Consider the following 26,051-nt stretch of genomic DNA (forward strand, 5'->3'; position numbering starts at 1 on the left):
GGGCAAAATATGACCCATCGCCGTTTTCAGTAATTGGCATATTTTCGGTGTAAAAAGTCGTAATTTGAAAATGAAAATAGGTGCAGAGAGTCAGATTGAATTGTGAACAATGGACATTACAAAGTGGATATTAATAGGGTATTAAATATATCAACACATAACATGTGTTGAACACAACACATGTGTTCAAGCTCAACAAGCCATAATGTAGGAATGAGAACAAGAGATGCCATTTCACCATAGAGTTATAAACCCATGGAACTGCCTACCTGCCGAAGCCGTATACGCTAAAATTCTGTTAAATTTTAAAATCGAACCGGAAAAAATCATAAAGGCAAATGGGGGGGAGGAGGGACATATGACAAGCCGCCGGCTTCTGTCCTTGTCGAGGCCACTAGAGTCTTAGTGGCCCGCAAGTAAATTCAGGTAAATACGGTTGGTCAACTAGAATGTCTTTTTTTTTTAACGGGGTGAGAATAGCTTGAGCTGCCTCATCCCTTTGTGTGTATTTCACCTCAATAAACTTATTTCAATTTCAATTTCACTAGAATGTTTGACGCAGTTGTGATTCACACACACACATTAAATTATAAATACATAAATATTCAATCATTGACTTTCTTAATATTAGTATCCCAAATTAGCCTAATTTATATTAAAAATAGCCTAAAAAGTAGCAAGTAGCTAAACTCAAAATTTACTTTAAAAGTAGCCCATTTTTTTTTTATAACTTTAGCCCAATCTGGAAACACTGTCCTGATGCAACTTGACACATGGTCCACAACTCTCCCTCTTCTATCATAAATATTTTAGCAGGAGCACAAAAAATTAATATAACGCCATAAGATAATGTAATATATAAATTGATATTTAAATAGTTAAAGTAAATAAAAACACAAATAAAAAATTGTAATAAACCCGATTCTTAAATATAATATAGCATAATTCTTGTAGTTATATTAAATAAAATAAATATGACTTAGAAGGTAGTTGTGAGGAAGGAACCAGGGGGCCAGCGCGCGGTGTGTTGATGTTTTGGTATTGTGTGAAGAGGTGAGGAGGAAACCTTCATGCGAGCTGCACGTACTTTAAGGAAGAGGAAGAAGACGAAGGAGCGAGCAGCAGTCGTGTCTGACGTTGTCCTCGCCCACCGCCGCCCTGGTCCTCGATAACTTCACCATGAACAAAAGGAAAGTTAAGGCTCTCATTGACTCGGACAGCGACGATGAAGGCGGCAGCGGCTCGGATATTGACTCGGTAAGGTCTCTGGGAGACGTTTGGGCACGGGCATTATGGTCTTGGCGAGCTCCCTGACCGCTACCCTTGGCGAATATCCATATATGTTGGCAGTAGCAATTGCCTGTTTGCTCGCTTCATTCTGTATTTGTGTGCAAATCTCAGTTATTGATGTATATTAATGTATTTAGTTTATTGGGTTGCTTTTACTAGACTAGATCTGTGGGTCTCGGTAGTACAGTTGGGTTCTTTCTCGACTCGGTCAGGAATCCCAGGAGGACAGAAGAGGTTGGACACATTACTTATCATCTAATGCCTCTTCACCTAGTGATAAATAGGTACCAGAGAGTTAGTCAACTTGTGGGTTGGCATTCTTAGGAGGGTCAGTAGTTTGACCTTGGAGGGTACTTCAATATCAACCTAAAGTATATCTACTCAGGCTACCTGTCCCCAACAAAATGAACAATTATCTATTTCCTTTATACACTGATGTACTGTCTTTTATTATTTTTTTTACTGTATTATAGTTTACAGACCATTTAAGGACTGCTCTAAATTTTTGTACCAGATAGTTAGATTTTAAACTTGTAACACAGAGGGTTATGTATGTATATATGTATATATAATGTATAATGTGTGTGTGTGTAACTTTGGCTATACATGTTTATTTAATTGCTGTTTTTCATTGCTTAGGAGTTATTGGCACTAGCCAAAAAGAAAAAAAAGCGTTCTGGCAGTGAATCATCAGGCGGCTCATCTCCCAAACAAAAGACTGCACCTCAGTCAAAAGTTGCATCTGACTCTGATTCCGAAACCAGTGATTCAGACTCTGATTGGGATGCTCCAAAGGGCAAAAAAAAGAAAATGGTGAGATACAGCTTATTTTAATATTTTTATTGATAATCTTTGAGGATTTGCTTATAAACTGGAGGGTGGTATGCTGACAGAGAACACATTAAACTTCCCAGAAATACTTGTATAATAGACATTTCTATAAGCTTGTTTTAATCCACAGGGAAACAAAACAGCGGGAAAGACCAGGAACAAACGTGCAGTGGTTGCAAGAGACAGTGACTCAGATGAAAGTCGACCTGCAAAAGGTAGTGGCTCTGAGACGGAAGAAGGTTAGCATTATATTGGTCATGTAATTCATTCTGTTTGTTTTAAATTATCCTTCAATATATACTCATGTAGCAATTAGTTAAAATGTGCAGGAGACACTTAATGTACTTACTGTGTACTCTGTACCTGCCTGTCAAAGAGGATCACTAAAAGTGCAGGACTTTTAAAGTTGCTTTGTTATTGTTGACAGTGTTCCTAGTTGCTGACAAGTTGAATAAGAAATAAATATGTTTTATGAAGTTATGTATTAGACCTGTTACTATATTTCATTTTTATATTTAGGAGAAGTCTCGGGCAGCAACAGTAGTGATTCAGAAGTTGACTTGGACGAAGAATTTGATGATGGTCTAGATGAAAACATGATTGGAGATGAAGAAGACAGAGCGCGCTTGGAACAGATGACTGAAAAAGAGCGGGAGCAGGAAATTTATAATCGAATTGAAAAGAGAGAAGTGTTAAGAACTCGTTTTGAAATAGAAAAGAAATTAAAATTAGCTAAAAAGAAGGAGCAGAACAAGAGAAAAGAAAAAGAAGGTGACAAGCCCAAGGTTAGTCTGGTGAAAGAGCTTGAACAAGTCGGGCAAAAGTGAGGATATTAAAGACAAAATCTGAGTACTGTACAATAATGTGCTGATCTCATGTTTAGTAATGTCATTGAGATTATAATTTGTATACCAGTTCACTGAACACTATTCTGTAATTTTTGTATTAGTATTATGATGTATAGTATGGATAAACAATTATGCAAGTATTTAATATAGTTCTGTAAGGAAAAAGTTTAAAATTTTGTGTAGAAATGCTGTGATATAAATTTTACATTTTATTTTTATGGAATGAAAACGTCCATTAAAAATCTCTATCGTATTTAAAATTGAACTTTTGTTGTGTTGTGATGGATCTTTTAAGTAACTAATATAGGAGTTATAGGCTATTTCTCATTTTATAAAGCTGCAATATTTATAGAGATAATATATAAGTACAATATTTTAATGTATTATATGTAAAAAGTAGAAATTCAGAATAGCTGACTTAATATGCATGTCAAAGTTTAATGAGCAAAGGAGTGTTGTTTTATCTGTTTATAAAGTCATGGATTAATCATTATGAAAGCTATAAATCAGAATTTGTAATGGATTTTTTACCTTCTCATATTTCAGGAGAAAAAACAACCCGTTTTAACTGACAGAAAGAAAACACTGGAGGAAAGGGCTGGAAGGAATGACAAATTTGCTGCGTTAAAAGCAAAACGTGAAAATAAAATTCAGAAAGGTAGTTAATATACTGTACATTCATGTTAATTTGTTTGCTACATTCATGCGAATTAGTTGGCATTAGAGAGATGTCCACAAAACTACCAGGCCTCTGGACTTGAGATCTTTCAAACGCCAGAATTCTTGCCTCAAAAAGTGGTTTTTGTTCCTTTTGTCCTGTGAATAGCTTTCTGTCTCTCCTGTCCTTTTTGTCAAGCATATGTTATTCCCTCATTTATTGCGGTCCTCTGGCAGGGATGCTTAGTTTATCTGGCTGGGGTGCATAATGCCTTCAGTTCTATTGTTACCATGTTAATTTATCTGTTCATGTTATTTGTGCTTCTTGGTCTCATTTCAATGAAATGGGACCAAGAAGATGGCTTGAAATGCATTTGAACTTGGCTACATAACAGCAATTTCACTTAGTTTGGATTTGGATCAATAAAGGTTTTATTGTTACAAAAAAAGATCCATATAACTAAAAAAATTATTATTTTAATGCTAGAATTAGTTTTTTTTTTTTGCACTAGAGACAAAGTAGATGCTATTAGCTTTAGTGTCTGGAATGGGTTGTAAGGTGTAAAATTAGTTAGAAACAGAGGCTGGACATGGGTGAGGTGGGTTTGGTGTCTTAATGAAAGGTGAGTGAGAATGAGTATCATGAACTTTTATTCATATCAATGATGAATGAGTATCTGTGATTTTATTCATCAGTGTTACCAAACAAGCAATTTCTCTGCTTCATATTTTAGTGGGTTGTAATTCCAGTAATGTAAGGCCTACCTTTCCTTTAGCTGAGGAGGAAAGACAAAAGAAGGAAAAGGAAGCTGAAGAGAAAAGAAGAAAGAAAGAAGAAAGGGAGAGATCAGTTGACTCCGACTCAAATGCAGACGAAGGAAAATCTAAGCACAAACTTAAGGTAATATAATATTTCATAGCACAGTAGTATGTTGATGCTAGTACAACTCCCACTCAATTAACAATGAATGATCAACTTAGATACAGGCTTACAAATCTTTCAACTGTTCTACATATATATTTGCACTTCTTGTAAAAAACTGTCATATTTGAGTACATAGTGTTTGATATACTCCTTGGTCCAGGCAATAAGCTCTTACATTTTTCTTATCCTCTCATCTTTATCAATTTCATAGCTTCATCCTTATGAACAGTGCACCCCACAAAAATATGATGTATCTGAGAAAATATTGGTCTTATGATGGAATCGAACATGCGCCTTTGGACTCTTATAGCCTGGGGAGTCCAGAGATGCGGGTTCCATCCCATCACGTGGCCTCGATGTTTTCTTCATCTTTATAAATAATGAACTATTATTGGTGTATTATAGAACCTTGAGAATGATTATGGAAAGAAAAAGTGGAGGATTATATGTATGGCAGACAACCTGTTTAGTTAGGGGTTTGATGAGGTTTTGCTCTGGTAGCCAACTCTCAGATTGAGAATTCTCATGGAAAACAAGGTATCGGAGATATGCTGGTAGATATATTAATTTGCACCATTCATATCAAAGTACAGTAATCACATTGCATGCTACTCATTCATACACACTGCTGCCTTCATAAGAACTTTTCAGTGCTCATTGCATCATCGTTCTCATAATCCGCAGCTTCTAATTTAATTCATCATTTAGTTAATGTTCATCAAGAATTTTTACAAAATATATATATTTTTTTTTAGGCTTCAGAAGTATTCAGCTCGGATGACAGTGGCTCTGAAAGTGAGAAATCAACGAAATCAGAAAAGTCTACCAAACGACGCTCATCTTCTTCATCTTCGTCTTCCTCTTCCGATAGTGATAGTGACTCCGGCAGGTATGGTTCCTAAAGTACTGTAGTTGTCTTTCTTTACATCGGAAGAAGAAATCTGTGAAGGTAATGAATGGTGTAGAGGGATGGACTAGAAAGGTAGACTGTAAAGAGGATGCATATTTCAAAGAATGTAATTATTTTGCAAATTACACATTTATCTGGATTGTTGGATGTGCATAGAATGGATAATAGGAGAAATTGGAAAGCAAAAGTGATAAAATTATATTACTTATGCATTGCTTGATTTTGTTTAAATTCTGTGAAAGCCACAAAACCTTAAAATTTGTATTCAATTTTTGTTTTGTTTTTTGCATTTTTAAATGTGTGTGTTGAGCTCTATATATATTGTCATTGTAAGGCTGGGACATTCAGGGAAAGAGCAGCAACTGAAAGACTAGATTATAGAAAAGAAGACTAAACGGAAGATGTAAAAATAATGGTTGGTGAAAGGATTTGTGAATATTTTGGTTTAGATCCATTACAGTACAGTGTACAGTTAATGTATATATTTACTTATGGCAGGTCAAGCAATGTAGTATGTACTGTGCATGCTGTTGTTCACTTGGTCAATAATAGCTAATGCAGTGCGCTGTACTGTATGCTTTTGGCTTATGAATGCTATAGTGAGTCGAGTGGTACAGTGCTTGTCACTTGATTTTTCCCCCACTGCTATGCTTTCTGAAATTTATTTCTTGTTCTGACCAATATTCCATTTCAACCAATAATGGCTTAAAAAAGACATCCAGAAAAACACGGTTATTTGATTAGTATCTAATTGTAGGCAAAAAAATTTCTATAGTTAAAGTTCTATAGTAAGCTTGAGACAGGTGAATGTTAGGTAGACATGGCTGAATTTAAGAGTGCTAGCAAACATCAGTCATCAGAGGAATTAAAAATAAAGAAAACCATGATGACAAAAACCTTTGCCAGTCCACTACTGCAGTGGAATATCATTCCATTTGCCAACCCACAAATATTCCAAATGGAATATCATTCCATTTGCTGCAGATGGAATGATCTTCCAGGTATCACTTGGGAAATGAATGTTATTGCTCAGATCTATAAAGAACTGCTGCATAAAAAGATGCTTTGAGCTTGCCAAACAATCCTGGATGCTTTTTTAAATGAGTAGGATAAGCCACAGTCTGACTCGTCTTCAAAGGGTGAGCCACAACCTGGCCCCATCTTTGAAGGGGTGAGCCACAACCTGGCCCATCTTTCAAGAGTACAAGGTCAAATAAATATATCAGAGTGCTGGAGGATGAGAAGGAGTATTTGGATTTGTCACCATGCTTGGAGACAGTTGGTCCCTAGGTGTTGGAATGGTAAATAGTGCCTGTAGATGCAAATTGCTTTGGCTACAGAATTATCAAAATTGTTTTTATACTGTATTCTGTTGCTTCCTTCACTTGTCTCAGTATTCATACATACAATGGTGTTTTAAATGTATTTTTCATCAGAATGATTTTTTTGCTTACTAGGGTTCTTAGGAAAATGCAGTAATTACAACAGTATACTGTACTTATTACATAGAAAATATCTACATTTTTGTTGTCATATATTATTACAGTTGTTTTTTCTGGGTAAGGCTCTCAGTAGCTCCAAAGCACAAGGCTAACCCTGAGCTTTGTGTGAGGCCTATGAGGTCCATGTTAACCTCCTGGGAGCCATGACCAGAAGCTGGTGTTCTCTTCAAAGCGAAAAAAAGCTTTAGGATCAGAGATCTACCCAAAACTAAGAAAACCAAATTAGTTAAACAAAGCAAAACATGGTTTTGAAAGAATGAAGTGAACATAGGGAGTAGTTTGCCATGGATGAACATACCCAATCCTAAGGTGCTTGGCTACCATCAGATGACAGCTCAGGTCACCTGGGGTTCCAATTTTTCATCCACCTTTCTCTCTTGGGATTCTGTGGCTCAGAGACCTCTGCAGGGATGTATTGCTGCTTCCTTAGTGAAGTAATGATTGCTCTTTTTGCATTCAGCTTTCTCCATAATTTTTGTTCAAGAATGAGTTCCTCCTTCTGGAGGGATCTTTTGACTTCAGATTCCTGATTTGTGTGGCCACAGGTGTACTCACTTACCTAGTTGTGCTTGGGGTTGAGCTCTGGCTCTTTGGTCCCGACGTGGTGTGGTACAGTCATGATGCTGCTGTGCAGGGATATTTGCATACTACTCATGCTGTTTGGGTGGAATCTGTTTGGGTTTGTTTATTAACCAAACATCTTGAGTAAAATGCTTCATGGCTGGCTTTCCTAAATTATTTGGAGGATGGTTCAGTTCAGCCATCTTGCTCATGGTGTGCAGAAAATTGCTGCTTTGGTGGCATTCTTTGCTTATAAGTCCATAGATAATATTCAGGCCCAGGGTGTTGGCCACTCATTACCTACTGGATGTGTCATGGCCAAGTTTCACCTCTGGCACTGGGGCATCTGGCTTCCAGCTGATGCTATTCTTCTCACACGGATCAGTCCTTGACCCCTTTTTTGTTTCTTCTAATCTTGTGTTTACTTTTTAACAAAGGTGGAAAGCTGCTGAAAGGCTATTCAAATAATCAAGCATTGAATGTAATGAAATGTTCTTCTCTGGTAACCCCTCGGTACGTAACCAACTTGCCCATGTTTAGGGGTGGGAGGTGTCATTTGAAGCAGTGAGTGAATGGGCTGGGTCCTGAGGTGACCTGGGGCCATGATCTTGTGGCTAGGCCTATTATGACTGTTCACATGTGGCAAACTCATTTGTCTTGTTTTCTCCGTGTTCATTTTATTTCTTTTCAAGCAGTTGCTCATATTAATTCACTTTTCTGGATATTTCCTCCCGTCGTCTGATAGTGGGAGCCAGTGTCTAGTTCTGGTTCCAAGAATTTAATGTGAATCCCAGAGGCAAGATCCATGGGCTTAATGGTATCAGTGTCAAATATTACACTGAGCATCAAATCTTACTGTAGAATATATTTAGTAAATCTTTGAGAACATAGAATGAAATTAGCACTAATATCTTAAATTGTGTTTAGAAGAGCTCTGCATGTGCTTGTCTTGACAGTATTGGGGGGGGGGGAGAAAGCCAGGAATTTGACTTTCTGAACATCAGCCTTATTAAGATTAAGCACAGTATTATTGATATTTTCAACCTATCCTGTTTAGATAGTACTTTTTGTAACTATTGGACCGTCATACATACATAGATGTAATGGGCAATTAGTAGAATTTGGTACCCTATTCACTTTAGCCAGGGAAATATAATGCTAAAAATTAAACGTGAATATTCCTATGCCTAGTACAGTATAGTACAGTATGTACATTATTTGGCCTCGGATAGCATGGCCTAGGACTAGGAAGATTAGGTTAGATTAAGTTGTCTTTGCAACATCAGTACAAAAACTTTTCTGATCTGTCCAAATTCAGTAGTACCAATTTCTACTTTCTAATTGCCTTTCATGTCGTCGTATGTATGATGGCCTTCAGCGTTACTATAAGTACTACCTAAACAGGAGGATGGGCTGGATATTTTATATAACAATATATATCTACTAAAACATGCACATTCCTTTATATATCTATCTTTGTTATTTTCATACTGATTTTAATATTGGTATTATTACTCCAGTTTATAATGGAGTTAAATATAGGTTCTTAATTGTAACTCCCACCAATTTTGCTCATTTGAAGTGATAGTAGTTTAAATTTGCTTAAAACTTTATTTGAACAAAACATATTGTACTACTTTCTTTTAATATAAAATGAGTCAATTTAGCTACGTTTAGAATAGCATTGCATAAAAAAGTGAATATTATTCAAATCTGATAACTTCTTGGTGGCCATAATCAGCCCATGTGGTGAGGAACCGGTGAAGCCAGGTGTTGGAGCTGCATCCAAACTACCTGCAAAGGAGCATGATGCAAAGAGGGTAGAGCAAAAGATTCTACCTTCTACTTCTTCCTCTAGCTCTTCTCCCTCTTCTTCCTCTTCATCTTTTAGCGATTCCAGTGACAGTGATGTTTCACCTAAGAAGACGAAAGTTGGCAGGTAGTTGAGGCAGTGTAGTGTGACTTTTAACACTGATGCGTGTGGCATGACTTCTAACACTGATGATGGTATTCTGTAGATATTAACATCTATATCATTGACTTGTTTACTTAACAAACATTTGAAATACTGTAGTTGGTAGATAGTTTACAATAATAATATTTTATCATAGCTTATGTCAAATATATAAAAAAGAAACATTAAATTTTATTATATACACTAATTGGTATATAATGCGTGAAAATACAGAAATTGCGATGGAAGCCATCCCCTGGACTCCCCTGACACATTCTTGTGATTTCATTGTGCATGTGTGTGTGTTATTCCAAGTGGCTGTATCAGCCTTGCCTCAGGCTCGGACTTCTACAAAATAAGGTGAACTACTTCCTCGGGATAAAAGTAATTTTTTAATCGGCATTTTATTTTTGTCTCTTTACACCAATCTTTTAACATTTCTGCACAATAGGACGTCCATCGACACGGTTTAGGATCATTGGTTACTTGTAATCGCGTGTCTTTATTAACTCTTTGACGTTCTTAAATTATTGCATGATATTTAACATTTTGCCAAGATCTATTTGGACACTTCCATGTCTATTTTTTGTTTTGTTTTGTTTTTAAAGCATTCATGCATGTGTTTCTTCATTGTTGTAAGTAATTTACTGTATTTCTTACCTCTAAAATTTTCTTAGTGCTCACTATCCTCCAATAATCATTCAAAAATCTGTATATTTCTCTAATGTAAGCACTTGTACTTAACTATTTACATTACAGAAAGTTGCTTCTAAAACTAGCAATCCAATTAATGAGCAAACTGGCAGTTGTTTTTTATATTAACCAATTTTGTTTATATAATCGTTTTCAATTTCTTCATATTGGTATTTGCTTAAATCTGTTGGTAGTGGCATAACTGCTATTAGAACAATATTTTCCATTTATCATTATTTATCATTATTGTTCAGTTCCCATTTTCTTAAGACAAGGAAGGTGGCAGCTTCCAACTTGCTTCTAAACTTGGCTAATTATGTTCACAACACCATCCTCCTCTTAATGACACTTTTTGGATTCTTTGTCTTTTCATTATGCCACTTTTGTATAGGAACAACGTTGGGTTTCTGCAGTTATTTTTAATTTGCTGAGGGAAATTATATTAGTTGCTCAGTTAATTTTCCATTTGCATATAATTATTCATCCATTCACACGACCACAGAGTCAAACCCTGGATATGGAGGGACAACTGGGCGTTAAGATCTTGCTTTTTATGCCCCCTCCTACTGGCCTTTTACAGCTGGCTCACTAATTATGGCTCTTGACCTTCTTGTCATATTTTTTTTTGAAGTTGAAGATAGAAGTGATTGACAGTTTTTCTTATAATGCAGTCCACAAAGTACAAGAATATCCTTTCATCTCTGATTCAATCGAGTCTCTAGCTTCTAGTGACGTTTGCTTGTCCCACTTTTCTGTTTTTGTTATATTGCCTTTGTTTGGCTTGTCTGTTTTTCTTCAGTGTAGTATGTAGTAGTCATATCCCACTTTCTAAGGTTGTACTGTATGTTTGAGTTCCGTTAACCTGTCCTTATAGTAGCCTCTCCTTATAGTTAACCTGTTCTATATAGTATTCAGAACTCTGATTATCAACCCTAGTTCCCTTGGTCCATCTTCTAGTTTTTGCAGGGATCAGTCCTTAAGGATCAGGTCTGCCTGTACAATTTTTCACCTGGTTTTCTGGGTGGTAAATCTTGGTTTGTCAATGTCATTTCTTGATTCTTTTAGGGCTTTAGAGGTTTTGTCATGTTGGGTGACAAATTCTCATCATTCTCTCTACTGCTACTCTGGCCTGAATAGGTCAAAGAGTAACAAAGGTGACCAAAGGTCTGCCAGTTTGTTCCTGCTTCCTCTAGGATATTCAGTAGACTGATGCTCTTCAGTTTCCAGCGGGCCTATTCTGTCTTGGGGCATGTAGTTTTTCTTGTTACAGTAGTGCACACACATTCAGATTATTGTGCAGCTGTGGCTGTGTGCCCTTTAGTGACCAAAGGGTTTGTTTTCTGGTGCCTTCCCTGCAGCCTCTATACTTTGCCCCACTGTGTGGTGATAAAGTTCTTTCATCCTGTCCTGGAGGCTGATGGATGATTTGGCTTTATGTTGGTTGTACTGTACTTGCATTTCTGTTGTTTTCATCAACCTCTGCTTGACTGTACATTATCCTATTCCAGTATTATGGTGTGTGCAGTATCTTTCCTTGTCCATGTGGACCAGCTGTTCTTATCAGATTTCCTGGTTGGAATAGGCTCGGCCACAATGTAACGGCAAAATTCCTACCCAGGATTCCCAAGCACAGACCTCTTCACAAAATCCCTGACTGTGTCTATAGAGAAGGTGGGAACCAACGTCAAGTGTTGTTAACCTTTGTAACAGTTCTAATGCTACTGTTATTTAAGCTGCACATGTGCGTATTTTCCGAGTCTGTGTGTGTGTCTCGACTTCTTGGTGTTGTGATGCAATTTGCCCGTGTGACATTATTCTACCCCATTGATTCATACAGAAGCCTTTTTATTCATAAGTAACTGTTAGGGCATATTTAATTTATCATGTGATTAGTTCAGAATTCATTTTTTATATACAGTACGGTGTGAAAAATTTATGGAGCACTGTATTTCAAGGCAAGACTAGATGAACTCGGTGGACACTGACTTCACTGTTTGTTGCATCATGTGATATCACTTAGCCAATGAAAACAGTGTCATTATGGTGTGCTGTGATTGATGAAATGTGAAATATCAGCCAATCAGTAAAAGCTCAGTGTTATAGTGCAAGCCCCCCATACATCCAATTGGCTCTTGAGAGTTCACTTGATATCCATTCTTGGAAAGGAGAAGCCATGCTTAATGGTGCTCTTTGTGAAAACTCCTGAAATTGCTACATAGCTGATGGTAGGTTAACATGAGTTTGAAGAAGAAGAATTAAGCAAGGTTTTGGAACTGTTCTCAAAAGGCTTGATGTTACAGAAGGAAATTTAACCATATTAAGGAGTGCAGTACTGTGATTCCATTTGATTTATATTATGAAGCAACTATAGGGGGCTGCCTCTTGTTGGATTCAAAGAACCTAAGGTTTTGTGCATTGAATTTGCTGCTTAGTTTACCAGAACTAAGAATATCATGCTGCCTGGCTGTACACGGAACTAATCTATAATACAGCTTGGGGAACAACCAACAGAGATAGCTTAGTAAAAACTAGTCTCTACCACTTTTGCCTTTTGGCTTCTACCACCTGCTCACCTAACTTGTTCCAACCGTGTACCACTGTGCGAAAGTGAATTTTCTTATATTTCTTTGGCTGCTTTGTTTAGTTAGTTTAAAGCTATGACCTCGTGTTCTCCAAGTTCCAGGTCTCGGGAAGTCTTCCCTATCAATTTTATCAATTCCTGTTATCTTGTACATAGTGATCATATCGCCTCTTTTTCTTTAATCTTTTAGTTTTGGCATATTTAATGCCTCTAACCTGAGAGAAGGGAGCCGGTGGCTGAGCGGACAGAACACTGGACACGTGATCCCGTGGTCCCGGGTTCGATCCTGGGCGCCAGCTAGAAACGATGGGCAGAGTTTTTCACCCTGATGCCCCTGTTACCTAGCAGTAAATAGGTACCTGGGAGTTAGTCGGCTGTCACAAGCTGCTTCCTGGGGGTGGAGGCCTGGTCGAGGACCGGGCCGCGGGGACACTAAAGCCCCGAAATCATCTTGAGATAACCTCAAGATAACCTCTCCTCATAGCTCTGGCCCTTCAGTTCTGGGAGCCACTTAGTAGCATGTCTTTGCACCTTTTCCAGTTTGTTGATGTGCTTAAGATATGGGTACCATACAACCGCTGCATATTCTAGCTTTGGCTAAACAAAAGTCATGAACAATTTCTTTATTATTTCACCATCCATGTATTTAAAAGCAATTCTGAAGTTAGAAAGCGTAGCATGGACTCTTTGCACATCGTTCTTTATGTGGTCCTCAAGTGACAGTTTTCTATCTAGAACCACCCTTGGATCTCTTTCTTTATCAAAAGTCTTTAAAAAAAATTCACAATTTATAGGTTGTGTGGGGTCTATGTTCTATCTCACATTCCATAATATGGCATTTATGCACATTAAATTCCATTTGCCAAGTGGTGCTCTATTTGCCAAGTGGTTCTACTTATTTTGTCCAGGTCTTCTTGAAGGGTATTACAATCATCTAAATTTCTTATCCTTCCTATTATCTTAGCATCATCAGCAAACATGTTCATATAATTCTGTATTCCATCTGGCAGATCATTTATGTAGATAATGAACACCACTGGTGCAAGAACTGAACCCTGTGCTTCTCCACTTGTGACATTTCTCCATTCCGATGCATTGCCTCTGATTACTGCCCTCATTTTTCTATCAGTTAGAAATATTTTCATCCATGTTAGAAGCTTGTGTGTCACCCCCTCCAATATGTTCCAGTTTCCAGAACAACCTCTTATGTGGAACTGTCGAAAGCCTTTTTTTTAGGTCCAGATAGATGCAGTCAACCCAACCATCTCTTTCCTGTAAAATCTCTGTGGCTCGATCATAAAAACTGGGTAAATTTGATACACAGGATCTTTCAGATCGAAAACCATACTGTCTGTCTGATATTATATCGTTTCTCACCAGGTGTTCTACCCATTAATTTTTAATTTATTTTTTTCCAATATTTTGACTATTACACTTGTCAGTGATACAGGTCTATAATTGAGGGGGTCTTCCCTGCTGCCACTTTTGTAGATTGGAACTATGTTAGCCTTTTTCCACACAACTGCAACTCCTGTACACAGGGATGCCTGAAAAATCAGTTGAAGTGGAATGCTGAGCTCAGGTGTACATTCTCTCAGAACCCATGGTGAAACTCCATCTGGGCCAACTGCTTTCTTCTTGCTTAGCTCCAAGAGCATTTTTTCACTTCGTCTCTTTATGTGCTATGTTGTTCTCTGGATTTCTTATTGTGTCAGGTTCCCTGAAGATCTCATTTTGTACAAACAAACTTTGGAACTTTTTGTTTAATGTTTCACACATTTCCTTTTAATTTTCTGTATGTATGTCTCCCATTTTCAACCTTTGAATATTATCCTTTACCTGCAGCTTGCTTTTGATGAATTTATAGAAAAGGCCTGGATCTGATTTACATTTGTCTGCTATACTGTTCTCAAAGTTCTTCTCTGCCTCTCCTTACTGAGGTGTATTTGTTTCTTGCATCTTTGTATCGCTGGTATATTTGGGGGGTTTGGCCTCTTCCTATAATGATTCCATGCTTGTCTCTTTTTGATCTATGGCCCTCTCGCAATTTCTGTTGAACCAACCCCGTTTCCTAGGTCTGCATCTGTTTTGGTATGAATGTTTGTGTGCCTTCATCATATATTTTGCAAAATTTGGCATACAGACCTGTTGCTAGGTAAGGAAGTAAATAAGATCATTTACTTCCTTGCCTAGCAACAGGTCTGTCTAATTATACCCATGAAATTTAAGTTCCCCATAACATCCTCTCTTGAAATCGAGTTTAACAACTGTTTCAATGTCCCCATTCTCTACTAGATTTTATCGCAAAGCATATTTAATGTCCAGTAGGACATGATCACTCTTAATAGCATATGATTCAGATTGAATAGCACAGATTAAATAGCACATGACACACTCATGATCACGTGTGTGTGCGTGAGTGAATGTACATGTGTGTGGTTTTTTGGTTTTTTTGCTTGTTGTAAGAAGTATGTACAGGGTGATTTGAATACATGTCTAGTATTTTACACTTGAGATTAGCTAAGGTTAGCCTCAGCTTTGAACTAAAATTGTGTAAGTTACATGCAAGATAATGGTTAAATATAATGGTCTAAAGTCGTACTAAATTGTAAGCTTTTTTCTTGTATCAAATTAATGTGATTTGCTTTCTTATAGATATTTTTGGTCATTTGCAGATCAAAAGATAGTTATCGTTCAAGGGATGAGAAGCCCAAGAATGTAACTTGCAAGGAGGATCTTGAAAAAGTACGTCTATCTCGTCACAAAATGGAACGTTTTGTCCATATGCCAATTTTCTCAAAGGCAATTACTGGTTGCTTTGTCAGAATAGGTATTGGCAATAATCAAGGACTTCCTGTTTATAGGGTAAGTCATTGCTTTTTAAATGTTGCATTTCTCATGAATTGTATTATTTTTGTATACCATGATAAATATTTTTGTTGTTGATATTTATTACTCCTTAAGCACTGATTCTGTATTTGTATACACTCGGATGTAGGTTCGAATCCTCGTCACGGCCCTTGTGGATTTGTTCTGTATTTGTATAGTTGTACAGTATTTGAACAAGGATTTGTTTACAATGTATTTTTGTTGCATTTATATTGGAGGGCCTCCTTGACCCTACAGTGTGTGAGTTTGCTAGGGAAATTTTGCTTTTACCAAGATGTCCTTTAAGGATTTGCCTCGTTTCAAAGCTAACATTTTTTTTTTATCCTTTCAGGTTGCAGAAATTACAGGTGTATGTGAAACTGCAAAAATCTATCAATTAGGTAATACTAGAACCAACAAAGGACTGCGGCTTAAGTAAGTTTTATTTTTATATCTGCAACAAGTGTATTTTTGAAATTTAAAACAATGTGAAATTTAATTTCTAGACAGACTGCTTACCAGTGAAGGACTGTCTATGAAAAGGCACTTGTACCATGCCATCTCTGACAAATTCTCAATTACAAAGTTTCTCAGTTTCTCAATATACTCTAATTATAAACTTTTGTGTAGGTCTTGTATAATTATAGAGGAATTTGATCACCTGATCATTTATGGTAGATTGTGGCATGCAATGTAAACAAATGGATTGTAGAATATGTGAAACAAGGCCATATTCAGCTTTCAAATTGTTTAAAACCTAGAAGATTTAGAAAATATTTACTGAAGTGGTCCTGTGATGGTTTACTATCTCTGGAGGATAACATGAAAGGCCTGTAACTGGCCTATTTCATAATTGTCTTGACCCCTGGGCAGCGCTTGTGATTACTGCATCCACAATTACAATGCCTGCAACACCACCAGGCGTAAGAAAAAAAAAATTCAATTTTTTTTTTTTTTTTTCTAAGATTGTTAAAATGTGTTTCCTGATAACGGGGAAAATAATAAAAACATCGTAGGTGACATATTTTTGTCACAATAGGTCGAGGAAGTCTGGCAAAATTGAGGCGTTGACAGAGTAAGTGTCCCTCGCTGGTCTCCTCCACCTGTTCTGTCAGGCGGGAGTTGCCACAAAGATGATATTACCTTTTATTACCTTTATTACCTATAGTATAAATAAAATAATATAATATAATATAATAATTATAAAACATTTCCTCCTGATTGAAAGAAAACATATTTTTGTGATTTTATAATTTATTTAGTATTAAAAGAAACGGCTTCTTTCCACAGACATGGAAATCAGGAACGCGTCTTCCGTCTAGAGTTTGTTAGTAACAACGTCTTCTCAGATTCCGAGTACAATAAATGGGTAGAGGACTGTGCAGCACATGGAGCAGAACTTCCAAGTATGGAGCATATTGAACAGAAGCAGAAAGATATCCAAGATCTATTATATTACCAGTTTAGCAGTGAGGACATTGACAAAGTAATTATGTCGTCTTCAATTTGTTTTTATCTTTTTGAATGTAATTATGTCTGATTTTGTATAAAGGAGAATAGAGATGGGAAAAAGGTGAATCTGCAATTAGCTTGTTGGGAAAACCTTAAAAGGGCAGTTGTAGGCACGCTTTACACCTGCTGCACACAGGTACTGCCCTCCCTTGCTCTAGTACAGTACTGACCCCAAGAAATGGTTTAATAAAAAAATAAAAGTTGTATTGTGAATGAATATTTAAAGATGCATAAAATTAATGTAATATGTTCATGTTAACTAGCACCTCTTACTTTTGATTCAGTACTGTAAACTTGTGATTGAGTCTGCTTAATTTAATGTCTCATTGCCAGATAGTGGAAGAGAAGGCTCGATTTAAGAACAATCCCACTAACTTTGCTGTAGCCAAAACGCTGCTGATGAAGGAGAAGGATATGGCTGCACAGAAAGGTGATGATGAGGTAAGTCAGTAACTTTGTAAAGTCTTCCTTAATGTGATAGAGCGTTGTATCCACACACAATTGTTAGCCATAACACAAAATGAAAACTTAAGTCATTATTTTGCACATGGTTTCCAGAAACTGTAAGTGGGTTTTTTGGGTTATTTTCTTTGACCTGCGGTAGAGTTGGTTCCGATCCCTCTTTTTTTGTGGTCGGGGCTGGTGGGTTGTTTTTTGTTCTCACTGCTGCATCAGGTAATTGCAATGTGGTTAGCTTGGGCATAGATGAACTGATCTTAAACCTTTGCTGGGTGTCCAGATTGTTTGAAGGGGGCTCAATGGACCTACAGTTAATCCTTGATCTTTCGGGTTTGGAAGAGCTTCATTAGCTGTCCAACCTTCTGCATGACCACCCGAGTTTGCTTGGTTTTCAAGTCGGGCTTGGATAGTGTCCCTGGACCTCGTGGTCACATACTGGCATATCCCCTACATTCAGGGTTAGGTTGTGGTGGGACGTTGAGCTTCCAGGTTCTGTCCTTTAGCTCAAATCTGGCTTTCAGTATTTTCACCAGGTCTGTTGCGGCTTGGCTATATCATTTAAGGTTTGCATTTTCTGATGCAGGTCTATCCCTACCCTATATAACTCGTGCAGGTGGCTGGGTTATTAGTATCCCACTTGCAATTTTTTTCAGGGTGGCAGTAAGAGAAGGCTGTGCACTCAATTCACTGTCTTTCTTTTGTTTTGGTTCATGTAGTGATTTCTTTTATTTCATGATGATTTCTTGATCAGCATCTCATGCCTGATATTGTTTCCTCTTAATGTTCAGCATTGGCAGAGCTGCTGTTGCTTCTATTTGATGATAATACTATTGTGGCTCTATTTTGCTAGTTGTCATGGGCATTTTGTCAACCTTTGGCCTGCTTGTGCTCCTCCAGAACCCTCTTGGTTTCTCTAGAGTCCTCGATTTTCTCTACTCCCCTAGGTACCGTGATACCTTTTTTAATGCAGTTTTGCTGTTAGTTCTTGCCTCTCTTTGTCGGGTTGGGGAGGTTCATGCTCTTCTCTGAATGCGGGATTTCTGTTCCTTTGTTCCTTGTTAGCATTTTCTTCATTTGCAGCTGTCTTCTCATCTGGTGAAGAATGAGTTGGCAGGCTTCTGGAAGGGCCCATTGGTAATTGATTCTTGGTTGATTTAGCAGGGGGGGGGGGGAGGTGCATCATTTGTTTGTCCGATGCATAATTTGGTGGCAGCAATTCGAGTTGATTCTGTCTCCTTGGTACTCTGGTCCAAGGCTTGTATAGCTGCAGTGTTATCAAGTCGAGCCAGCCTGCAGTCTACTCCAAGCCCATGATGTTTGCAAAAATAGTATACAGTACTACTCTCAAGGGCCGTCTTTTCTAATATGTCTTGGAGGAATATTTGAGCTTGAGGGGGATTTTTTGGTGGTCAAACAGGGTTGTGGCTGCCAGGAATTTGTAAATGTCGTTGGTCCTCATCAGGCTTGTGTTGCCGTGTTTTCTGGCCATTGGTTTCTCCTTTGAATTAGTGCCTGCCACTTCTCTTTCCTGGTAAATCCCTCATCTTTCTTTGTAGTTATTTAGCAATAGGGACTCATCAAGGGGCTCCCCAAGAAATCGAGCATTGAATGTAATGAAACTGCCACTTTCTGGTAGTGACTTCCTGTCTCTCTTTGAGGTTCATAGGGGTGGTTTTTATATACTCCAGAACTGAATGGTGAGTTCTGGAATGCTCTGGGCCACCTGGTGGTGGTAATCGGTGTTAATGGATTCAAACTAGTTTCGAGTGAATTACATTGTTTCATTTGAATCATTTGGGTAGTTGTTTGGCAGTTTTGAGGTTCGGTTCTTGTAACCCCCAGTTTTGCTGACTTTCTGGATGCCTTATTGGAGAATTGGAGGATTATAATTTGCTTTGCACCTCTGTGAGAGGCGGCCAGGTTCTGGCTCTGGTCTCCGGTAGGCCAAGCAACTGATATGAGCAATTTCAGTGTGGTCGCTGCAAGAAGCTACAGGAGCACTATCATAAAGACTCATTTCATTACATTAACACTGCAAGGCTTGCAATGCTCAAAATGCTCGAGTTCACTGGTCCCTCTTATTTTAGTCAAGCCTTCATCTTTTGGTTTTGGTTTATATTATTTGTAGTGATGAGTCTCCACAGACCACTTTGGGTTAGTTTGCCCCGTTTTGTTTTTGCAGCTTGGTGGTCTAGTGGTTACCCTGGAGTCAGCCTACCTTGTTCTGAGGGTTTGGATTTGAAGGAGCTGATGTTTCTACCGGTGCTATGTTTGCTGGTCCGTCTCCACTGTCCATCTGGCATAGTTATGCAGCCCTCCTTTTACAGAGTAAGGGGGTAGGGTGTAGACCTTACCCCCTTGCTCTGGGATGTTAGAGGGGTTTGGAGTCCAAGCTGCATTTTGCTGTGGGTGTACCTGGGCTTTCTCTAGGGACCACTCTTCTCACAGCTTTGGCTTTATGTAGCCAATACTAAGGTGCAGAGGTTCCTGGGATCCATGCTTGCTTGACAACCATTTTGATCCTCTTGGCTTAGCTGACCTTGCAACTCGATGATAAGTATTTCAAAGCTCAGCAGTGGGTCACGACCCATACATTGAAAAGCCCTGTTGTAGTATGTAGTGTGACCACATTATTTGTATGTGATGCTTTAATATGTAGTGTGAAAAGTATAGCAAATTGGTAGGATATCTTTTTTTGAATAACAAACTATTTTATTATTCTGTATTTACAGACAGTGGAAAAGCTTAATGAACAAATTGCAGAGCTTGATGAAAAAGCCAATAGCCTTGATAAACGAAGAACTCAAACCATTTCGGCCATTTCATATATCAATGAACGAAACCGAAAAAATAATGTCGAAAAAGCAGAAAAGGCCATTATGGTAAGTAAAGCTCATTTGTTTTATATGTTTATTCACAATTACTTTTACAGTTACACCAGCTGGTGTTCCCACAGGTCAAGTCAGAACTCTTGCTAATCACAGGTCAGAGTTGGCAGCTTGTCAGCCAATGTTAATTATAACCAAGGAAAATATATGTGGTGAAAATATAAGCTATGTAATCTAAAATCATAAACAACAGCACTTTTATTACTCTGCAACATCCAGTTATGATAAATATTGAGTATTATCTAAAGGACTTGACTACTACGTGTGATATCATATTATCCTACAGAGCCGTTACAATACCATCACTGTTCTGATACCAAGAATCATAATAAATATGTGATGTACATATTATTTTAATGTAAATTAATGTCACTCTCCTGTGGGATCTGGTTAAGAACTTTTGTGCCCATTTTAATTCTCTAAGAGTTGCTGCTTGCAGAAAAACTGCAAATTTCAGGGGATGCTTCTATTTTTCTTTGTCATATGATTTCAAGTACAGTAATACAATAAATGTATTCATAAGGATTTCATCACTCTTAATCATATAGATAATTGTCCCAAATAATACATTTTCATCAGATATTGATCAATCTATAGTTATCCTCACCCAATATATGTATGTACCTACAATGTGTAGCTTCTGGGGATCACCGCCCCAATGGCCCAGTCTCTGACCAGGCCTCCTGCCTGGTTCACCATGTAAGATTAATTTTTATTAAATTTGTTGAGAATTGAATTTAATTTAATTTAAAAATTTTCCAGGCAGAAATTGAAGCTAAGAAGGGTCTAAAGGTTGAGGATCCCTTCACAAGACGTTCTACTCGACCGACAATGGTGACAAAAACCAGAGAACCAGAAATTCAGTCATCGGAAATGCTGTTAAGAGTGGAGATGGAAAGAAGAAAGAAGATGGATGAAGAGAAAAAGAAAAAGGTAATTATCATTCGTGTAAATTTTATGACTCCAGTAATGCTGTCAAGACAGAAACAAATTTTAATCATTAAAATGCTAAATAGAATGAAGTCTAGTTAGGTTACATAACTACATTAAGGTTATCTAACAAAGTAACATTAAGCAGTATAATTGAAAGTAAGATACCTGGAGGAATTTGAAGTAACAAAAGCAGGAGGGTTAAACCAGGTAGCACCAGGGCTGTTAGCATAGGCTGAATGGGGACTTTGTTTTCCATTAACTTGGATTTTCAATAAAACACTATAAAACTAAAAAGAATAAAAATTTTGGAGAAGAAGAAGAGCATTTAGCCTTTCTTTACCTAGCCTTTCAGGTAAAAAAGGCTAGGAAGTGGAGCATAAAAAGCTAAACTTCATTCCCTAGTAGTTATTGATATGTAAACACCACGATGCCGCCACTACCACCTCGTTCCTGTAAGCATTGCACATTCTGTACTTGTTACACTATTTTTTTTGTATCATGATATGAAGACCTGAATTTTGATCAGCAAAACCAAAAACACATCCAGTTTAATATTTTTTTTTATGTCAAAGGACGAGGAGCAAAACAAAAAGAAGCAGGATGAAGAGAAGAAGAAAGATGAAGAACGAAAAAGAGTACAAGCTGAAGATTTATTTGCAGCTCATGATTTTGATGTCAAGATTGACCTGGATGTCACAATGCCTGGTGAGCAATTGCATTTATGAATATAAGAAATTATTTCTATGTATTATTGGGATTGGTTTTTAAGATTTGCTGAATGCATTATTTTGTGTTGCACTTTTGTGATATATCTTGAGGTCATCTTGAGATGATTTCGGGGCTTTAGTGTCCCCGCGGCCCGGTCCTCGACCAGGCTTCCTTCCCCCAGGAAGCAGCCTGTGACAGCTGACTAACACCCAGGTACCTATTTTACTGCTGGGTAACAGGGGCATAGGGTGAAAGAAACTCTACCCATTGTTTCTCGCCGGTGCCCGGGATCGAACCCGGGACCACAGGATTACAAGTCCAGTGTGCTGTCCGCTTGGCCGACCGGCTCCCCTATGATATAAATGGACAAATACAAGTTTTACATAATACAAGTTTCTCAGATCAAAGACAGGTCATGTCAAAGTCTGGTTCAAGTTAACATAAAAGTTTCAGACTATACAAAATCTTGCATTGTTGACCATACAAAAAAAAGGGAAAAAACAATATTTACAGTTTGCAGCAGATAGCCCGAGGCAATTGTCTTAGCTATATTCACACATCACTGCTTGGTTACTGGTACAGTACATATCTTATGACTTGTTCCATATCTTATGATGTAGTATTTGTTCCTCATTTTCAAATTCTTACTTGCATATGCTTATAATGGTTGTCATTGTTTTGTCAGTGCATTTTTGGTTTTGCACTTTAACCACTGCACTGCGCAGAGTGCCTTGTGGCACTAGATTAAGGGTGCAGAGTGTGCCATGCGGCGTTTTTAGGTATAGGGAGCGATTCAAAACTCCCGCAGGTATACAGGGCTCACATCCTGCGTTTCAGGACTCCTTTAAACATATGCCATTTAAAAAATAAAATCAATGGTAGCATTCTTGGGTGTAAGAGCATCAGTACAGGTAATAAGCGAGTAACAAAGGCTGGTGCACGTAGCATTAGCTGACAGTACTGCTGTTCAGCTTGTGACCACAGAATCTCCTAAAAATGTCAAAATATATATGTAACTGCTCTTATTTAGCAATGATAGTATTACAGAAGACCCCTGATTGATAAAATGACCAGGATTCTGATAATAGCAGGATTGTGGTGATAATTAGCGCTGTGCATTGTATGGTGGGAGTAGTAGTCTTGGTGAGGGAGGGAGGAAGGTAGGTAGCGTCGTCAGCTCTTTTTTTTTTTTTTTTTTTTTTTTGAGATATATACAAGAGTTGTTACATTCTTGTACATCCACTAGTACGCGTAGCGTTTCGGGCAAGTCCTTAATCCTATGGTCCCTGGAATACGATCCCCTGCCGCGAAGAATCGTTTCTTCATCCAAGTACACATTTTACTGTTGCGTTAAACAGAGGCTACAGTTAAGGAATTGCGCCCAGTAAATCCTCCCCGGCCAGGATACGAACCCATGACATAGCGCTCGCGGAACGCCAGGCGAGTGTCTTACCACTACACCACGGAGACTGTGAACAGTCTCCGAACAGAACAGTTGCCACAGAGAGAGACTGTGGCAACCTGTTATTGTCTGGACTCACCGTAACTGCTTAGTGGTTCGCTATGGTGAACATAAATATAGATATGTATATATAACGTGTGTATATAGTGTAAGGTGGCGTCTGCTGGCTGATGTGACTTGTCATGCTGTGTATGGTGGCTACTATGCTGTTTGGACACCATACCAGCTTAGTTGTACAGTTATAGTGAACAAAACATATAGATATCTATATATGTATATATAGTGCAGTAACACTATTGTGGGAGGATCAGCTGACTGTGTGGCTACCTCTGTTATTGTCTGAACACACCATATCAGCTTAGTGGTTTGCTATGGTGAATGCAAATTTAGATACTTGTATATAATGTGTGTGTATATAGTGTAATAACAGAATGAACAGTGCTGGGAGGAGCCATTTTGGTGAGGGGAGTGAGTGGTCTGCTAACTGCTATGTCACTTGTCATGCATTTTTTGTGGCCACTGTGTTGTTTGGACATCATACTAACTTAGTTGTACAGTTATGGTGAACAAAACACGTAGATAGATGTATATATGTGTGTGTATATAATGTAATGACAGGAAAAACACTGACCATAGAATATAATATACATGGAACATATGAGAGCCCCATAATTTTGAGTATAGCGATGTTCCACAACTACTGGGTATATAAATTCTACAAATTCCACTTGAATAATATCACAGCAGCAAAAAAACAGAAGAAATGAATGAGAAACAAAAATAATCAAAATACTTGACAATTTATATTCACAACAACTGCCGGCTCATGGGGTGGCAGAGTTGAGTGGCCCTGAGCACTCCATTGCTTAGCGCCCATAATTTGCTCAACTTCTCACCTCATCATGGCTAAAGTATGCCACATACAATTTTTTTCGGGGGTTTCCCGTGATCAGAGACTGCATTTTAATAATACAAGAAGAAAAAGTAATTTTTTGGAAATAATTTATTTTCGACGCACCACGGGAATGTCATATTTTAAGGCCGTGCAGCACGGTGGTTAATCAAGCACAAACGTGATGGAATTTAAAATCTCAAAAGCAGATTAGATTTTATATGGAGTTACCCTTTCAAGAAAGGGAACACGCTGTCAAAAGTAAACAATAGGTGGTTGTGCCATTCACTGGGTATTTTATTTCTGATAAATAACACTCATATAGTTTTTTATTTCTGAGTTATGGCAATTCATTTTGCTTGGGTAATGTTACAAGAATTAGGTTAATCCTTAGAAATGTTGGCAACAACCCAGTGTTGAATTTAACGAAACTCCTGTTTTGTATGAAGTCCTCGCAAGTCATTAATAGCCTATTGGAGACCAGAGGGCTAAACGTGGTCCCTTCACAGAGCCGATGGTACTAGATCAATCTGAGAAAATAGCCCCTGGAAAGGTGAGCAAAACAAAGGACACAACAGCAAGGCAACAGTAAACAAAACAGAAAATAAGATTGCCAGTAGTGGCAATTTGCAACTGCCATGTCATGTCTGCAGCATGACCATCAAACACAAGTACAACTTATAAGCACACATCAAAGTAAAGCATCCAGACTCTTTCAGGAAGAAAATTGCAAGTAGACAAGCCATGTGCTAAAATACAGACAGGCAGGTTTGAGTGAGTTTTACTTCTACAGCAAGTGCAGTTACTTTTTTTCTGTAATAAAATTGGAAAAAGAAGTGACAAATTACATTACAGTACAAGTGTAATGTATTTAAACTGAGCAAATTAATTTGTAGTAACGATTGAAAATCTCCGAAATCCTCAATTCGACAAACTTTTAATTAGATCTGGTCCCATAGTCTAATGTCAAAGACACGACTGTATATTTATATACTGTACTATATTATTTCCACACAAATTTTAAGTTGTATTTTACCTCAAGTGTATCGACTTTAAAATCTCAGGATACTAATTTAATTTTCTGGCCTTTTACAGCTTCTGCTCCTCTTGGTCCAAGACAAACACTGGGAAATGCAACAAATGGCAGTTCCCTTGGAACAGCTCCTAAGAGGTCATTAAACCTTGAAGAATACAAAAAGAAAAAAGGTCTAATATGAAGGATTTGTTTCATAGGAAAATAATGATTATCGTAATGAATTAATGAATGATAAACTCCCGGAGAAAATAGGTTGACTTCAATTCACCCTTGTAACATTTACTTGAAGTGCTAAAAATGTTTCAACCTAAGAATTGCTTAAACAAATTCGGGGGGGTGCTCCTATTATTGGTGGACTGTGCATGTGGTTCAAAAATGCAATTTTTATAGTAGTTATTATATATATATATATATATATATATAAAGCATCACAGTTGTGAAGATCGGAAAGAATTGTAAAATTACCATTTGCAAAAGTTTATTGACACATTTTTATCGATTTAATGTACTGTAATTGTCAAGTAAGCAGTTTTAGTTTCAT

General features: G+C 37.7%; 1 protein-coding gene across 2 annotated transcripts; it reads left to right on the plus strand.

The window, feature by feature from the left end:
* The first annotated feature begins 1,021 nt into the window (after window positions 1–1,021).
* Rtf1 (RNA polymerase-associated protein Rtf1) lies at window positions 1,022–25,851 on the plus strand. Of its 2 annotated transcripts, XM_045741229.2 has the most exons (16): window positions 1,036–1,257; window positions 1,930–2,103; window positions 2,252–2,360; window positions 2,641–2,906; window positions 3,516–3,627; window positions 4,403–4,527; window positions 5,307–5,440; window positions 9,266–9,463; window positions 15,428–15,617; window positions 15,973–16,055; window positions 16,911–17,106; window positions 17,466–17,573; window positions 20,324–20,473; window positions 21,242–21,412; window positions 21,985–22,117; window positions 25,570–25,851. In XM_045741229.2, the coding sequence occupies exons 1-16, from the start codon at window positions 1,180–1,182 to the stop codon at window positions 25,689–25,691; spliced, it is 2,349 nt and encodes a 782-aa protein (XP_045597185.1). In that variant the 5' UTR covers window positions 1,036–1,179; the 3' UTR covers window positions 25,692–25,851. The 2 variants fall into 2 exon arrangements, with proteins under 2 accessions (XP_045597187.1, XP_045597185.1); XM_045741231.2 differs by lacking the exon at window positions 9,266–9,463 and having other exon boundaries at window positions 1,022–1,257.
* The last annotated feature ends 200 nt before the right edge of the window (window positions 25,852–26,051 follow it).

Source organism: Procambarus clarkii, chromosome 19 (genome assembly GCF_040958095.1).
Source record: "Procambarus clarkii isolate CNS0578487 chromosome 19, FALCON_Pclarkii_2.0, whole genome shotgun sequence".
Taxonomy (NCBI): domain Eukaryota; kingdom Metazoa; phylum Arthropoda; class Malacostraca; order Decapoda; family Cambaridae; genus Procambarus; species Procambarus clarkii.

Coding starts and splice junctions, on each gene's coding strand:
- Rtf1 (XM_045741229.2), top strand. CDS start 1,180: ATGAACAAAAGGAAAGTTAAGGCTCTCATTGACTCGGACAGCGACGAT. Junction 17,574..20,323: donor CACAGAAAGGTGATGATGAG/GTAAGTCAGTAA, acceptor CTGTATTTACAG/ACAGTGGAAAAGCTTAATGA. Junction 22,118..25,569: donor CCTGGATGTCACAATGCCTG/GTGAGCAATTGC, acceptor GGCCTTTTACAG/CTTCTGCTCCTCTTGGTCCA.